We start from the raw sequence: 13,613 nt of genomic DNA on the forward strand, positions 1-13,613 counted from the left end.
TCAAAGATGTCATTGATTCAAGTATTAAAGCTTTGTAAGAAAGATTGATGATGTAACGTGCCATTTTGTGTTAACCTCGTACAGACATAAGAACTAAAGAATGAATGCAAAAGGCCAATCGCTATATCCCTCCCAAAATCTGTGGATGCAGGGGAACAAATAACCAAGCACCTTAGCCTTACACTTTATGACTAATTGGATAAAGTTTAAAACACAAATTAAAGCTAATAGATAAAGTTTGAAAGACCAATTTAACCCAATAGATTAAGTTTAAAAGACCAATGTAAGCCAATGGATAATTTTTAAAAGACCAATTTAAAGGGAACTTTTCACGCTTTGGTAAATTGACAAAATTGAAAAAAGTTGTTTCAGATTCGGAAGTTTTCGTTTTAGTTATGATATTTGTGAGGAAACAGTAATACTGAACATTAACCATGCTCTAATATAGCCAGTATATACATCTTTTGACGATTTTAAAACCTAACAAGGGACAAAATTGTCACAAAACCAGGTTTTCATTGTGAAAAAAAAATCTGATAAAGGGAGAAAACTCAAACTGAACTTTTGAAATGACCAAAAAAAATTAACCCCCTTTGTTATTTTTTTTTTTTTTTAAAATCTATTTTTAGTCGTGGCGACCTTGACATTGGAGATATTGACGTGATTCTTTCGTGGGACACACCGTCCCATGATGGTGAACAAATGTGCCAAATGATTTTAAAATCTCACAATGAATGACATAGTTATGGCCAGGACAAGCTCATTTATGGCCATTTTTGACCTTTGAACTCAAAGTGTGACCTTGACCTTGGAGATATCGACGTAATTATTTCGCGCGACACATCGTCCAATGATGGTGAACAAATGTGCCAAATGATTTTAAAATCTGACGATGAACGACATAGTTATGGCTCGGACAAGCTCATTTATGGCCATTTTTGACCTTTGAACTCAAAGTGTGACCTTGACCTTGGAGATATTGACGTAATTATTTCGCGCGACACACCGTCCAATGATGGTGAACAAATGTGCCAAATGATTTTAAAATCTGACAATGAACGACATAGTTATGGCCCGGACAAGCTTATTCCGCCAGCCCGCCAGCCAGCCAGCCCGCCAGCCAGCCAGCCAGCCCGCCCGCATTCGCCAATCTAATAACCAGTTTTTTCCTTCGGAAAACCTGGTTAAAAATTATAAAGCGTTGCAACGCGAAACGATTGAATAATTTGGAGAGTTCTGTTTTTGTCGTTAAATTTTGTGAAACTACGAAGATTACTTATATAAGGTATAAAATACGTCAACAATGTGTACTCGGCGGAATAGCTCAGTAGGCTAAAGCGTTTTTACTTTAGGACTCTGGCAGGACTCCAGGGGTCACTGGTTCGAAACCTGCTCCGGGCAATGTTCTTTTCCTTTTTTTAATTTTTGTCTTGATTTTTTACTGGAGCTTTTACGATCCAATGTTTACATTTATCAATATAAAGCATTTAATGAATAAGTTAAAAAAATGCCAAAATCTGTGAAAAGGCCCCTTTAATGCAATATATCAACAGAATTAATATACAGACTGTGTATTCTCAAAATACTCCATAATAATGTATTCTCAGCATATTCCATATACAGCCAATCAAAAAGTGATCATCAAACTGTGTCTTGAGGTTTCAAAGCCTTTTGCTGTTTTTAAAATTATGATAATTAATATAAAGTTTTTCACATACCCTGAGAAACATTTTGATAAACAAGGGCTGTTTGTAAAACATGCATGCCCCCCATATGGGCTGTCAGTTGTAGTGGCAGCCATTGTGTGAATACGTTTTTTGGCACTGTGACCTTGACCTTTGACCTAGTGACCTGAAATTCAATAGGGGTCATCTGCAAATCATGATCAATGTACCTATGAAGTTTCATGATCCTAGGCGTAAGCTTTCTTGAGTTATCATCCGGAAACCATTTAACTGTGTCAGCCACCGTGACCTTGACCTTTACCCTAGTGACCTGAAAGTCAATAGGGGTCATCTGCGAGTCATGATCAATGTACCTATGAAGTTTCATGATCCTAGGTGTAAGCGTTCTTCAGTTATCACCCGGAAACCATTTTTCTAAGTTGAGTCACCGTGACCTTGACCTTTGACCTAGTGACCTGAAAATCAAAAGGGGTCATCTGCGAGTCATGATCAATGTACCTATGAAGTTTCATTATCCTAAGCATAAGTGTTCTTGAGTTATCATCCAGAAATCATTTTACTATTTCGGGTCACCGTGACCTTGACCTTTACCCTAGTGACCTGAAAGTCAATAGGGGTCGTCTGCGAGTCATGATCAATGTACCTATGAAGTTTCATGATCCTAGGCGTAAGCGTTCTTCAGTTATCACCCGGAAACCATTTTTCTAAGTTGAGTCACCGTGACCATGACCTTTGACCTAGTGACCTGAAAATCAACAGGGGTCATCTGCGAGTCATGATCAATGTACCTATGAAGTTTCATGATCCTAAGCATAAGTGTTCTTGAGTTATCATCCAGAAATCATTTTACTATTTCGGGTCACCGTGACCTTGACCTTTGACCTAGTGACCTGAAAATCAATAGGGGTCATCTGCGAGTCATGATCAATGTACCTATGAAGTTTCATGATCCTAGGCATAAGCGTTCTTGAGTTATCATCTGGAAACCATTTTACTATTTCGGGTCACCTTGACCTTAGACCTAGTGACCTGAAAATCAATAGAGGTCATCTGCGAGTCATGATCAATGTACCTATGAAGTTTCATGATCCTAGGCATAAGCGTTCTTGAGTTATCATCCGGAAACTATTTTACTATTTCCGGTCACCGTGACCTTGACCTTTGACCTAGTGACCTCAAAATCAATAGGGGTCATCTGCGAGTCATGATCAATGTACCTATGAAGTTTCATGATCCTAGGCCTAAGCATTCTTGAGTTATCATCCGGAAACCATCTGGTGGACGGACGGACAGACGGACGGAACGACATGTGCAAAACAATATACCCCCTCTTCTTCGAAGGGGGGCATAAAAAACAAAAGTTATGACATTCAGTCTTAATGTAAACTTGATCTGTTAACACAGGACCTACTATTACACAAAATATTACAAGACTAAAAAACAAATAGTTTGTAATCTGAGAACTGGGCTTAATGAATACAAGTGGTGTCACCCCAGATTAGCCTGTGAAGTCTGCACAGGTAAATCTCTGATGACACTTTCGGCTTTTATTGTATGTTTTGTTTATAGGAAGTATTTTCTTAGCCAAAACCCAGGAAAGCGGGAAAGAATATTTCCTGATTTTCCTGCGCAGACTGCACAGGCTGATCTTTGACGACTGTTTACCCACATGCATTTAACCCGCATTTGATAGAGTGGGGCTCAAATTCTTAAATACCTCATCCAGGCCTTGCTCCAGCACAGGACATTGTTTCAGGTCAAGGGAGAGCACCGTGTCAGAGGCCCAACGCATTATCTGCAGACTTTCGTGTCTCGAGCTTCTATACAGCACTGATTTCAACCAGGAGGTGTGCAACAATGGATGACCTGAGAATGGGGGGAGGATTTACATGTCAGAAATCACCCAGCACTGCTTGGTACGCTGGGTACACTACACAGTTGCAAATAATGCTGCTGAAAATACTAAAAGAGCTTAAACAAATGCTTAAATATAAGAAATAAATAATTCTTAATTTGGTTGAGCAGTGACAAAACCCTAAAATACAAGTAAGCAGTGTCTGTAAAACCGCACACAAAATAACTTAAATATCAATTGTTTTTTTGTTGTTTTTTTTATTTGGATTTTTTTACAATTTTAGTTTTGTCTTCGGTCCGTTTCACTGCCTATTTTACACAAAAAACCTGCAATATCACTAATTTTTACACAAAGATTTGTGTATACATCTATACACTTATAGGTTTTGATGAATTGACCTCAAATTAATGCAAGTTGACAGGCTACTCACCACCATTGCCTGGCACTTCACACGCCTTTACCAGGTTCTTCACTCTAGGCAGAAGTGGTCGGATGACATGTACCTGTCGTTATGACAAAGAACAAGCTTTTAATGAAAATGAAATGCAATTTTCATCAACTTCAATTGATACAAATTATTTTACCTAATTAATGAAGCACTTGTCAACCTTCATTAAAACAATATATGACCAATTAAGGTGGTATTCAATGATGCTTCTATGCATGTCATTCATTGATCAATATTGAAATCTTAATAAACCAATTTAATACATTTGTGTACAAAATACTTTTTACATCACATAATGCATGCAAAAAACACTTAACGCTTAACCAGCTCAGAAACAAAGTGATAATGGATGTATGAAAACAGCATCAGGTGGCAAAAAAAAGAACAACCTGCGAGCAACTCTTTTTGCTTCTATTAGTACCTGAGGGTTGTAAATGAAGTCTTTAAAAGGTGATTCTAGTAAGAAAGGTCTTTAATTTGATTTCAGGGCTCGAATTTAACTTTTTTTTCTACTTGCAAAACATTGCGAGCAGCTTTAATACCAACTCGCAAAATCAAAAACATTCTCGCAAATTTTGCTGGAAACATAATTTAATTTCGTTTTTTTATTCAACAGTTAACTTTGCTTTATCTTTCGTATTGTTATTTCCATCTGTGGGAAAAAAGAAACTAGTTATTTTTCGCTTCGACGCCATGTCTATTCAAGTTCAATGAACACGTGTGAATTAGTCGACTGTTTAACGTTCTTTGTACCAATACCATCCTCGTATCTGTACTATAAGTATACTAGTCTATATACAAGGTGCGCGCTTCTGCATACGGGTATTAGGACATTCTATGACATATGGTTTAGCGTTCAGGATGTCGAACGCATTTAGCAATATTACTGTTTTTTATCACTATTTTGTTACTTGCAAAAAATTACTAGTGGCTTAAAACTTAAATCGCAATCAGTATTTTTCACTCGCATTTTGCGAGTGTGCGAGTGTTAATTTCGAGCCCTGGATTTGATTTTGTAAGGGACTATAAACTCGGCAAAGTGGGTATATGAGTAGTAAAATGTTAAGGCTAGTACAACCAGAACATAAACAAGAACTACAACTACCAACCTGTTTCTCCTCCAAGACCTCAGCAATTAGCATGAAGTCCTCCCAGACCTTGGCAAGGGCCACACCCTTGCTGGGGTGCCACCAAAACACTGGGAAAGGGGCAGCACTAGTGACCCCTTTCTTTACATCCTTAATGGAACCTTCATTTTCCTTGTCTAACGTATTCAATTCTTTAAACTGGTCCTCCAATCCAGCTATGCCTTTATCAGACACAGCTCTATGATGTTCAATATGTTTCTCATTGCTGCCAAGCGTTAGACTTTCAGGATCTGTTTCTACATTGGCACCAATGCTTTCACAGATGTCTACAATCCTCTTGAGTAAATACAAGGCCCTCTTTCTGTTCACAGAGTCTTTACTTTGAAGGCCATTCTGTAGAATATTCCAAAAGAGAACCTTTCTTCTGATATCATATCCAGAACAGTTCCCACTCGTGGGAAAGAAATGATTGGCAAATCCACACAGAATGAGATACTGCTTGCGATCATCATCATGGCTTGAGAAATACACAACCTGACCCCAAATGACCTCCAGGAAAACGTCTACAGCTTCAATGCTCACTTTTAAGCACCTTATAAGCACTGAGATAGCCACACTACCTATCAAATCAACACTCAGGAAATCTAATGCCTTTGCAATTTGAAAAAATATTGTTTTTGTCAGCTCAGACACTTGTTTGTCTTTTTCACAAACAGAAACATGAACCATAGATAAAACTGTTCTTAACACTTCAAGTAGTGTGTGAATATCCACAAGGGAGCTATCTTTTTCCAGATCAAAGCATGTAGGCCTTTCTTTCAGGTATGTGTCAATGTGTGCAGAAATCTTTGTGAGAAGAACGATCAATGTGCTGGGATCCAGTCTAGAACACTCTGCTAAGATGTGCCCAACATGTCCCAACAATACCAGAAAATCAGGCCTTGCATCCAGTGAGATATGTATCAGTGCCGTGACTGGAAGACACACCTTAGATACAATGTTTGAAATAACTTCTGACAACTGCTCAGTTGTACTCCCTGCAAACTCGTCACAGTTACAGACTCCTAGTAGCTCCTTCACAGTTTGAAATTTCTCACATAAGTTACCAATACAGTGGTATGTCAATTCTGTTTGCAGTGATGTTTCCAAGTCAGATACAAGTCCTGACAGTGTTTTAGATATGTTCAATCCAGAGTGACATAACAGTGTTTTCACAACCTGACTCTGATCCATCTTTGTTCTCCAACTTCAAGATTTCCACAAAAGGAGCCCAAGGGAGCTCTTTTTTATTTCCCGATGATCCTGAAAAAGATAATTGCATATACCGTAATTACTCTATGTTTTCGGACACTTAAAAATATTTTTTTTTTTTCGTGTCCGAAAACTTAGATACGAAAAATATTCACAAAATACAGGTGTCCGAAAACTTAGAGTCGAAAATTGAAGTGTCCGAAATAGCCTCAATTGTATCAACGACTACGGGTAATAGCATGCGCTTGTAAAATGCCATGCCGTATAGTATAAATTACAGTTATATGTGTTTGCACTGCATTTTAAATAATTTTAAATGCTGAATTTATTTGACAGATCGTTACTACAAGGTTGCACTTTGACCAACGAGTTCAAAGATGAGCATGTGATGTACCGATACCTGCTAGTATGAACCTGTAATTAACGCAAAAAAAAGCAAACAATGAATTCTTTGCTTGTTCATTTCCGATAGTTGTTGTCTTACACCTTCCATTGTTCGTAAAACTTGCAATAGGGAGCATCACACTTTGAAGTGTTTAGTATTTGTCAGTTATTTTACTGAAAAGGGGAAGTACCATTGCGGTAGATAATAGCACAGTTCTGCTGTGACGTTACTAATTGCTAATCTGACCGATACATAGGTCACGTGGTTTAACCACAGACAAAGGATTCACTCATGTGGATTCACTCATGTTAATTGGCACTACCCCTGGTAATTGTCATAACGCTTATGCTATCGGGCGAAACCATTTTTTTCATACCGGTTTACAAGGTTATTTACCCTATAACGCAAATGTAATGGTCCGTTGCCCTCAGGCATGCACCTGTCATGTTTTATGATGTTAATCTGGATTTAAAACCTTATGATCGAAGTGTCATTAGATATCGAAAACAGGACCGAAATTTGGTAAAATAGCGCTGTAAAATATACTGTCCGAAAACTTAGAGACATTAATTATGGACGTAAACTCGTGTGTCCGAAAATTAAGAGTCAAGAAAAATAATTATTTTTGCTAAAAAACGGGGTGTCCGAAAACTTAGAGTGTCCGAAAACATAGAGTAATTAAGGTACAGACTAAACAGTATTTAATAAACATATGTAATATTCATGCCAATTATGAATTGTACGCATTGATACACAATTTACTGTCTTTGTCCTTATGAACTTCCCAAGCCACTTTATTATGGTAAAGATAGTACAGGGCTCAACATTAACCTAAAACCCAACTTGCCCTGCTGGGCAAGTACTTAGAAAATCTACTTGCCCTTAACGTAAAGCCATTTGCCCAAACATGAAATATCACATTAACTGTTAACCTCATATTTTGTAATGAAGATCAAAATGATACACCACAAAACCTTTTTATTTTTGCACATTTAACAAAATGATTACAGCAATTAAAGTCTAATTTAAGTCTAAATTAAATGCTTTGTTCTTTTTTGCACTTGCCCAGTCGGACAACTAGATTATAAAATAACTTGCCCGGACCCAACTTTTACTTGCCAGGGGCAATAGGACAACCGTTAATGTTGAGCCCTGTAGTACCACGGGACCACTCGCCCCAACAATAATGCACAATACATGCTTGGGGATATTTGTTTTCATACTTATTAACAATTGGATACTCAACACAAAAATTATTTTTATTAAAAACATACAAAGCATTAATAGCATTTAATATGAAATAAATAAAAAAAAATATGAAAAGAAATATATATGCAATATGTTTGTTGAGTCCTGGGCAATTTTCATTAAGTTGTTTCACCACAAATATTCTATAAATACATGACTATGAATCATTTTAAACATAATTGTGAACCATTGGTCTTAATACGTGTTCCTTTTTATCAAATGTAAATCGTCTGTAATAGTAATAAATAATCGACTATGTAGATGGTGTCAAACCGCCATCTTAACAAGGGCTGTTTGTAAAACATGCATGCCCCCCTATATGGGCTATAAGTTGTAGTAGCAACCATTGTGTGAATACGTTTTTGTCACTGTGAACAACGTTGGTGGTGGTGGTGGTGGTGGTGGTGGTGGCGGCGGCGGTGGTGGTGGTGGTGGTGGTGGTAACGCTAACGTAGCATTGCAATAACAATACTTACGAATGATCAAATGGGAAAAGGTAACCTAGCACTGGCAGTAAATATGGGGCTCATTTAAAGGTCAGATTTGGAATCTCTGCTGTAAAATGAGATTTTAAATGAATTTAAGGGAGGCAAATGCTGTAACAAAAAGAACATGCATAAACAGTAGTTGTTTCCCTTGTTTGAACCATGCTAAATCCTTAAAATGCCTATTTCCAGTAACTGTGACCTTCACCAGTGACCTTGACCTTTGACCTAGTGACCTCAAAATCAATAGGGGTCATCTGGGAGTCATGATCAATGTACCTATGAAGATTCATGATCCTAGGCCCAAGCGTTCTTGAGTTATCGTCTGACAACCACCTGGTGGACGGACCGACCGACAGACCGACAGACCAACATGAGCAAAGCAATATACCCCCTCTTCTTCGAAGGGGGGCATAAAAATAGGTTCAGGGCCCTCAATCTATCAAATCTGCAGCCTAATTTTGGCCACAGTCCCCCACCTGAAAAGTATACTTTTTCCCCTTTTGGGGGGAAAATTCCCCCTGATTTTTTTTTTAGAAGATGTGTCTCATGATTATTATATCTAAATTCTATTTCAATTTAATCTTGTCAAACATACTTAATTATGAAAAAAGAAATTAATATAGTGCAAACATGTACAAATGTAATAATGAGAGAGTAAGTAAAAACAAGGGACAAAATTGTCACAAAACCAGGTTTTCATTGTGAAAAAAAATCTGATAAAGGGAGACAACTCAAACTGAACTTTTGAAATGAACAAACAAAATTAACCCCCTTTGTAAGTTTGTTTTAAAATAAATCTATTTTTAGTCGTGGCGACCTTGACATTGGAGATATTGACGTGATTCTTTCGTGCGACACACCGTCCCATGATGGTGAACAAATGTGCCAAATGATTTTAAAATCTCATAATGAATGACATAGTTATAGCCCAGACAAGCTCATTTATGGCTATTTTTTACCTTTGAACTCAAAGTGTGACCTTGACCTTGGAGATATTGACGTAATTTTTTCGCGCGACACACCGTCTAATGATGGTTAACAAATGTGCCAAATGATTTTAAAATCTCACAATGAACAACAAAGTTATGGCCCGGACAAGCTTGTTCCGCCCGCCCGCCAGCCCGCCCGCCAGCCAGCCAGCCCGCCCGCATTCGCCAATCTAATAACCAGTTTTTTCCTTCGGAAAACCTGGTTAAAAATGGCCAATTAGTCCATGAGAACCTCATCGCTGAGGAGAAAGTCGAGCTTGTGACAAACTGTGAAGTTGAATGGGTACAGAGTAAAATGGAAGGCAAGAAAGACCTCTAGTATCTTCTTTCTATATACCACATAGAAACATGTCTGACATCCAGGAACTTTGCAAATCACTTGAACTGGCTACACTCAACCATAACCGTCAAATGGTCGTAGCTGGGCATTTCAATTGCCCTGACATCGACTGGGAGAACCTAGCTGTGAGGAACAGTGCCGAAGACAAAGATGTCCAACAAGCTCTCCTAGACCTATCGGCTGACTTCAATCTTACTCAAGTCCACGACAAACCCACCAGGGAGAATACCCTTCTAGATCTTATTTTTACAACAAACACTTCTCTCATCAAATCGACATCAAACGCTCCTGGGATTTCAGACCATGATATAGGCGTTGCAGGCTCAGAAACTAAACCGTTCTACACAAAAAGGTCAACCAGAGGTTGTTACCTGTTTTCTAAAGCCAACTGGGATCTCTTCAAGGTGAAAGCCAACGAAATATCAGGAAACATTACCACCATGTTCAAAAACAACTCTTCAGTCCATGAACTTTGGGCTACTTTCAAATCGGATCTTACTGCTGCCATCAACGCAAAAATCCCTTCAAAAATGAAAACAACTAAAAACTCAACTCCATGGATCACAAGGAAAGTAAAATCAGTAATAAAGAAAGCACGCCTCTATAAATAGCTAGAACCTCAAAAAATTGGACAAACTATAGAAAATTCCAAAAAGAAAGTAAGAAAAGAATCCGCCAGGCTGAATAGGAGCATGTAAACAGAATAATCAACGAAGGTCTTCAGACCAACAATACAAAGCCATTCTGGTCATACTTGAAACTAAAGAAACAGGATAACATCGGTATTGCACCTCTACGCTCCAATGGTCACCTAGTCACCGACTCCAAAAGCAGAGCTGAAATCTTACTAAACCAGTTTAAATCAGTTTTCACCAAGGATGATGGCTCACAACAGAAAACAGTACTCTCAGGCTATGTTACTGAAAACATCCCTACACTTTTGATCGGTCAAGAAGGCGTACACAAACTACTAAAGAATCTTAAGGTCAACAAAGCTGTAGGCCCTGACGATGTACCCAACAAAGTCCTCCAGACCTGTGCGACGGAGCTAGCCCCAGCTATAACCGCCATCTTCCAGCAATCAATCAACACTGGAGAACTGCCGAAAGATTGGAGAGATGCAAACATAGCACCAGTCTACAAGAAGGGATACCGCCATGCGGCTGAAAATTACCGCCCTGTATCCCTTACCGGTGTCACCTCCAAACTTCTCGAACATATCATCTGCCACAACATTCTAAACCATCTTGACAAACACAAAGTTCTCACCTCCTTGAATCACGGCTTTCACTCTGGATACTCCTGCGAAACTCAACTAGTTGTAACAACACACGATCTACTTAACTTCTATGACCAAAATATACAAGTCGATACCATCATCCTGGACTTCAGTAAGGCCTTGGACAAGGTCCCACACCAACACCTACTACTGAAACTTGAAAACTACGGAATCCGAGGCAACCTCTTGTCCTGGATCTCAAACTTCTTCACCCGCAGAGAAATGTGTGTGGTCGTTGAAGGGGAGAAATCACACCAAGCACCAGTGAGTTCCGGAGTTCCTCAAGGGACAGTGCTAGGACCGTTGCTATTTTTGTGTCATATCAACGACCTGCCAGAGAGGGTGAGTCCCAAATTCGACTTTTCGCAGACGACTGTCTCCTCTACAGACCTATAAACACATTTAAAGATCATGAAATTCTGCAAAATTACCTAGATAACCTTCACAAATGGGCCAACTAGTGGGGGATGGAATTTTACGGCAAGAAATGTTACCTTCTAAGCTCAAAACACAAATCCAGCTTCTTCTACAATATTAACAAAGAAATCCTCAAAAGAGTTCAAGAAAATCCCTACCTTGGAATCACCTTATCTGAAGACATGGAATGGAAAACTTATATCACCAACATAACAAAGCGAGCTAACTCCAACCTTGGATTCCTAAGAAGAAACCTCAGTCACTGCCGTTTAGAATGCCGCAAAAATGCCTTCCTAGCACTAGTCTGCTCCAAACTAGAATATGCCAGTGTTGTATGGGACCCATTCCACCAAACAGACATTGACCGCCTAGAGGGTGTCAAGCGATCAGCCGCAAGGTTCAGAGACTACCGCTCCAGACAGCCTGGCTACGTCACAGAAATGCTCCACAAATTGGACCTCCCTCCAGTCCAGGACAGACGGCGCGCCCAAAGGTTGACGCTATTGTACAAGGTGGTGGAAGGGCACGTACCGGCCATTCCTATTGAACGCTACCTTAAGCCACTAAGGCCTAAACGCAGCATAAGGGCTCAACAATACGAGAACTATATCCATCATAACATAGTGTGTAACCTTGTGAACAATAACTCCAAGTGCTTTGAAACTATCCCAGCAAAAACTGTCCTCTTTAAAAATTCATTCTTTTTTAAAACAGTGATAGATTGGAACAAGGGCTGTTTGTAAAACATGCATGCCCCCCATATGGGCTCTACCTTGTAGTGACAGCCATTGTGTGAATATGTTTTTTGTCACTGTGACCTTGACCTTTGACCTAGTGACCTGAAAATCAATAGGGGTCATCTGCGAGTCATGATCAATGTACCTGTGAAGTTTCATGATCATAGGCATAAGCGTTCTTGAGTTATCATCCGGAAACCATTTTACTATTTCGGGTCACAGTGACCTTGGCCTTTGATATCGTGACCTGAAAATCAATAGGGGTCAACTGCGAGTCATGATCAATCTACCTATCAAGTTTCATGATCCTAGGCATAAGCGTTATTGAGTCATCCTCCGGAAACCATTTTACTATTTCGGGTCACCGTGACCTTGACCTTTGACCTTGTGACCTGAAAATCAATAGGGGTCATCTGCGACTCATTATCAATCTACCTATCAAGTTTCATGATCCTAGGCATAAGCGTTTTTGAGTTATCATCCGGAAACCATTTTACTATTTCGGGTCGCCGTGACCTTGACCTTTGACCTAGTGACCTGAAAATCAATAGGGGTCATCTGCCAGTCATAATCAATCTTCCTATGAAGTTTCATGATTCTAGGCATAAGCGTTCTTGAGTTATCACCCAGAAACCATTTTACTATTTCGGGTCACCGTGACCTTGACCTTTGACCTCGTGACCTGAAAATCAATAGGGGTCATCTGCGAGTCCTGATCAATCTACCTATCAAGTTTCATGATCCTAGGCATAAGCGTTCTTGAGTTATCATCCAGAAACCATTTTACTATTTCGGGTCACCGTGACCTTGACCTTCGACCTAGTGACCTCAAAATTAATAGGGGTCATCTGCGAGTCATGATCAATGTTCCTATGAAGTTTCATGATCCTAGGCCCAAGTGTTCTTGAGTTATCATCCGGAAACCACCTGGTGGACCGACCGACCGACCGACCAACAGACCGACATGAGCAAAGCAATACATGTATACCCCCTCTTCTTCGAAGGGGGGCATAATAAACTAAGTAATGACATCGTGAACTCTTCAACAATTGACATTTTCAAAGACAGTGTATTAAAACAGCAATAGTGTAACAATTGCGCACTCCAACACCGTCAAGTAAAAGCCAGAATTTGACTCTTCGACGTAACCATCCAGATCCAGATCCTATGTAGTATGAAAAGTACTCATAAATAGACAATTTTGTATAACTTAGGAACACTATATGAGTAAAGGAGGAAATATTTGATGAATTACAATATATTGACTTGTTTTGTCGCCTTTTCGATCAGCAAAACGATGGTGACTGTGTCAAAACATTTTCCCTAACGAACAGCATCATATGCAAACGTTCTATTAAGGGATTTTATGCAAACCCCATACCCATGAAAAAGAAAAGCGAACA

At 39.2% G+C, this 13,613-nt stretch overlaps 1 protein-coding gene across 1 annotated transcript in view; it reads right to left on the reverse strand.

The window, feature by feature from the left end:
- The window catches only part of LOC127872051 (probable methyltransferase TARBP1), a 65,393-nt gene that overhangs the window by 46,437 nt on the left and 5,343 nt on the right, over positions 1–13,613 (reverse strand). The window contains exons 2-4 of the mRNA XM_052415387.1: positions 5,098–6,378; positions 3,971–4,043; positions 3,403–3,551 (exon numbers count right to left, since the gene is read on the reverse strand). Coding sequence (XP_052271347.1) covers positions 3,403–3,551; positions 3,971–4,043; positions 5,098–6,309 — 1,434 coding nt within the window. The 5' untranslated portion in view covers positions 6,310–6,378. The remainder of the gene's footprint in view (positions 1–3,402; positions 3,552–3,970; positions 4,044–5,097; positions 6,379–13,613) is intronic.

The sequence above is a fragment of the Dreissena polymorpha genome, chromosome 3, assembly GCF_020536995.1.
Source record: "Dreissena polymorpha isolate Duluth1 chromosome 3, UMN_Dpol_1.0, whole genome shotgun sequence".
Taxonomy (NCBI): domain Eukaryota; kingdom Metazoa; phylum Mollusca; class Bivalvia; order Myida; family Dreissenidae; genus Dreissena; species Dreissena polymorpha.